The sequence below is a fragment of the Trypanosoma cruzi genome, genomic scaffold, assembly GCF_000209065.1.
Source record: "Trypanosoma cruzi strain CL Brener 1047053516453 genomic scaffold, whole genome shotgun sequence".
Classification (NCBI taxonomy): domain Eukaryota; phylum Euglenozoa; class Kinetoplastea; order Trypanosomatida; family Trypanosomatidae; genus Trypanosoma; species Trypanosoma cruzi.
Genome location: NW_001849182.1, coordinates 1 through 4,512, shown reverse-complemented (window position 1 = coordinate 4,512; position 4,512 = coordinate 1). Strand labels below are relative to the sequence as shown.

The following is a 4,512-nucleotide window of genomic DNA, read 5'->3' as shown; positions in this document are numbered from 1 at the left end:
AGAATCAGAGTACACACAAACCCAATCATCCCCCTCACTCGCTGAAGCACTTTACTTCGCATGGAGTGACAGTTAAGGACACACCAGCAGTAGCTGGCTGCATGGAATTTCCCTGCCAACCCTGCAAAGAGACACAACAACTCTGCGGAGTCAAAGTGGCAGCCCCTCGGTGTTGCCCGCAGTTCACATGGCAGGAAGAATTTCACGCACACATGGTTCCGGATCCCGCGCTGCTTGAGTGCACATCAACAGAAAGTAAGAAAGTACGTGCGCACAAGACGGCATTTAAATACGTGAAAAAGTCGGCCTGATTTCTCCGATGGCGTTGGCGAGCAATCCCACACAATCCAATCAAAGTGGCACGCCGGACAGAATGGCGTCCGTCAATCAATAAAAAAATGCGACACTGAAAAGGAGCAGAGAAGAGTTGGCGCATGCGATTGCCAGTGACAACTGTGAGCAAACCCGCCAGCACCAACTGAGGTGCCGAGGAGCACTTTTGTGTAGAACTGGACGTCAGGCAGAGAGGACAAATAAAACAAAAGGGCAGCAAACCCTCTCGTTCAATGTCTCCTGACCGCGACACCAGAATCAAAATACAATGGACGATAAGAGCGGCAACGCCTTCTCCAAAACATCTTGTCAAGAAGCCGCAGGACCTCAGGAAGGGAAGAAGGCAACGGCGGCAGCCACAGCGGGGGAGGCAATAAAACGGCTGGCAGGCACCTTCACGTCGACGCGCACACCACATCCGAGTGGGCTGGGAGCACAGATCGAACCGCTCGGAAACACACGCATCAAATACGCAAAACAAAGTCGCGTTGAATCGACAGGAACTCCCCGACCAAAACAAATTTAAAAGGTAGCGTTTTTCAAGGGAGGATCCGCTTTTCCGACGACGGCACGGACGCCTCGCAGGAATTTCTTGCAAATCTCCCTTCGCAGGTCCGCAAGAAAAACGCAGCGGAATAAAAAGAGAGCGCAACGACACAAAAAAAAATAATCCTCCTAACCGACCAGGTGGCAGGCTGCCCTCGCGCAAGTGGACAAAACACAACTTCACTCCGGTCTTGTGGTGGTGGTCGTCTCGCAACATTTTTTTCCTTCTCGTCGCAGTGCACATCCCCCTCCCACAAAGCATTTGTTCGGGCCATGTTCCTGCGGCCAAACATCGCGCTGCTGGATCCCGCGGCACAGTCCTCGGCACAGAAGTAAGGGGAGGAAGAGGGACCGCAAAAGGTGCGAGCAAATCCGAATTCGGTGGTGGTCGCTGCAGTGAAGATTAACGTACCACGCGGCGTCCCTTTTCTAGGTCCGGTCCTCACCGTGCCATGCTCTCAGCGTAAGGTGCGCCGGCCGCTCCGAACATCCACACGTGCTTGCGTCTCACCGTCGCTCCCAGCCCCGTTCGTTGGCTGCATCAGGGATGCCGCCATCCGGAGACGGGCATAAGGACGTTGCATCCAACAAAACCTTCAGAGGCACCCGCTGGGCCAACGACAACCGTCACTGCGGGATGTGTGGCCCTTCCGCCGCTCACCTCAAATCGCACTTCTACGCCTCCTCGAGCAGCAGCAGCGGCATAAATACACTGGTCCACTAGAGGCCGTCACCAGCCATTGCAGGAAGACCACTGTGCCCCAGTGCTATGAAACCCGAATTGCATTGACGGGCCACTTCGGAAAATCCTGTCGCATCCTCCCCAATTATGCGGAAACACATCCGTCGTGCATGTGTCCACCGCAGCCAAATGAATCTGGTCCGAATACCCTCCAAATCAAATTCCCCTTTCCTTAAGCCATTCCTTCATTCCATACGCCCTAACCCTCATCCGAACGTGCTCACTCACACAAGCCGCCATCGACAGATGGTGGCCGCCCAACGCTCCAGAAAGGCATGCCCAGCACGCACGCGCACAAAAAATGACATGCGCAAACGCACGGCACAACGGCAGAGAAGCGCAAACCGAAAGGATGCGGCCGTCCACAGCAGTCGCAGCCCACCGCGCGCATCACACCCGCTGGAAGAGTGACTCGCGGTGCGCGCTCCCTCTCTCCTCCTTCCCTTCATGCCCACCGAGGAAGCAGCCGCCACCCGCAACCGCCAGCACACGCTACAAAAGAAGCATCAGAATCCACTGCAATGTGCATTTTGTGCGTGCATGTGGTTGTGTGTGCCTGCAGAAGCACGAGGCAAAGAAGTAAAAGCAGGAGCAGAGCATGTGAAGGGACGCACAAACAAAAATGTACAGCAGAAGTGCATGGCAGAAATAAAGGAGAAAAAGACTGCTCAAGCTCATGATATTGCACTGCAGACAAAGCAGCGGCAATTCATAAAAAAATTTATTAAAATTTTAAAAAATTCATCTTCACCCTTCCACCCCTCACACTTTGGAAAAAAAAAAAATGAAAAAAAGTCGTCCTCTATTACGGCCACACCCAAATAAAAAAAAAAAAAAAAAGAAAAACCACAAACACAAAAAAAGAACCTAACTACCATGTTGCTCCAGAAATTGTCTGCATATTTTGTCCGAAAATAAAATTTAAAGGGGTATTTAAATGTCTTTCAACCGTCTGACCCTCCATGTGTCCGCACATCGTTTATATTTCATGGGGTCATCTGCGTGTTGGTGCTCCCCTCAGCCCTCTCATCGGCGCGTGAGTGCGGCCCGCAGAGCACAGTCACTCGTATGTTTGTGAAAGATGAGAGAAGCACGCAGACATGACGGCAGTCGCGTCTCTCCACCGGGGGAGTGAGCGCAGCAAAAAAAAGAAAAATCATCAGGGGGAGAAAAATGCTCACGAGGCCAACCCCGAAGGGTGTGACGCACGAGAAGTGAACACGCAAAGCAAAACAAATCCATAAAGAAAAACACGGCGGCAGGGTGTGGCTGTGTGTGTGGCGCTGCGGGTGTCTGTCCGCCCTGACCGCAAAAAAGAAAACAAGAGGGAAAGAAATGTGTGCTCCGCCCCACCGGCCCTCGCCGCACGCCCACACGTCACGGCTCCCTCAGCGCGCCGTTCGTCGCGGCCCCTCCTCATGCGTGCAGCAGGCGAGGCGCACAGGGCCGTCGTCATGAGCGTGTCGGTGGGTGTGCGAGTGGAGCAGTTGGACGAGAAACACACGGCACCCCTCGCAGGAAGAGTGCAGCAATAAACAATTGAAAAGAGGGAAAAGTAAAAAAATCACTTCCATAGTGATTGTCCTAAAGCAACAAGCAAAAGAAGGGAAGTGATTTGCAAAAAAGAAAACAAAAACAAGGAAAGCAAAAAGAAAAAAAAAGAAAAAAAATGGAATTAACAAAACTCATTGAGTAGTGCTGGGATGCCGCTCCTTTTTTGCTCCACAGAATTTCGCAATTTTTCTCTCCCCAATTCATTCAACAGAGAGCCGCAATGCCCCACAGCCCCAGAAGCAGCAGCAACAACACCCGAGACACATACCCATGCACGGTGCTGTCACCAATTAGATACATGGCCGCCAACTCGCCCAAATGCCCCTTCTCAAGCAAAATGTCAGTGTCCGAGGGGGTTGTTGCGTTGGACTCCGACGGGATCTTCTTGGTTTCCCCAGGCGTGGTGCTTGTGTTGCCCGGTGCGGTGTCGACCGTCTGTGGCACCTCCTTGCTGTCCTCAACAGAAAATTCAGCCCCCTCAGTCCAAGAGATGTTGTCGGTGTCCTCCGCGGATCTCGGTTCGGCGTCACTCTTTGAAGGAGTGAGGCTGCTGTCTGAGCTCATTGTTCTCTCGGAATTTCCGTCCCCCGCCTCGAGGCTGAGGCTTTCCTCCGCGCCAGTGGTTCCGGTTCCAGTGGACCGCACGTCGTCATTTTCAGCGGAAGGCTCAGTGCTTTGTTGCACTTGGTGCTCACCGTCAGCTGGTGCAGTGGCAGTGTCCATACTCAATGACGCAGTCACTGGAGACACTGATCCGCCACTCCTGCCATCCGCCTCTTCCTCCTCCACTGGTAGTTGTGTATCATTACTTTCAGAGGATCCTTCAACATCAGCGACCTCCGTTAATACCTCTGACTGTGGGTATTGTGGCTGCACATCTGAATCCCGTTGCATCGATTCCTTCGCTTCATGCGGCGTGGTTTGCGGAGACGTTTCGCCTTCGGAAAGCTGGACATTGTCCTCTTGACGAGAGTTCCCTGCGCTCTCCGCTGCGATGGCGGGTTCGGAAACAGAGGATCCCCCGGCAACCGTGGAAGAAGACGCTACAGGCACCAGATCATGGACGATTTCTTTCTCTTGTTCATCAAGATCATCCTCATTCAATTTCGCATAGCTGGCGGTGATTTCTTCACTCTTTGACTCGGAAGCAACCAAAGCGCCCGTGTTGGCCGCCTGTTCTGTGGGTTGTTTCTCAGCACCAAGTGATGGAATATTGACTTTGCTGGCGTGGAGTTTGTGCAGATCATCTCCAAACAGTTTCTCGTTGTACAGCATGACGTTGGTCACAGTCACGTGGCCGCCCGTTGCACTTTGGTGCTTACTGTCCCCACCGATGT

The 4,512-nt window shown here is 52.9% G+C and overlaps 2 protein-coding genes across 2 annotated transcripts, besides 4 other annotated features; both read right to left on the bottom strand.

The window, feature by feature from the left end:
- Positions 1-4,512: a sequence feature (areas not merged during assembly with more than two copies in the genome that could not be assigned to a particular haplotype).
- On the bottom strand, positions 203-1,141 carry Tc00.1047053509763.20 (uncharacterized protein; the record flags this gene model as incomplete). Its single annotated transcript, XM_798306.1, has 1 exon — positions 203-1,141. One exon carries the CDS (start codon positions 1,139-1,141, stop codon positions 203-205), a length of 939 nt encoding a protein of 312 aa, XP_803399.1.
- Positions 2,333-2,363: a sequence feature (AT_rich).
- Positions 2,441-2,467: a microsatellite.
- Positions 3,241-3,291: a sequence feature (T-rich).
- Tc00.1047053509763.10 (trans-sialidase, putative) lies at positions 3,380-4,512 on the bottom strand (the record flags this gene model as incomplete). The annotated part of the gene is made up of 1 exon (XM_798304.1): positions 3,380-4,512. A coding segment is annotated over one exon (1,133 nt), but the record flags the coding sequence as incomplete, so codon positions are not given.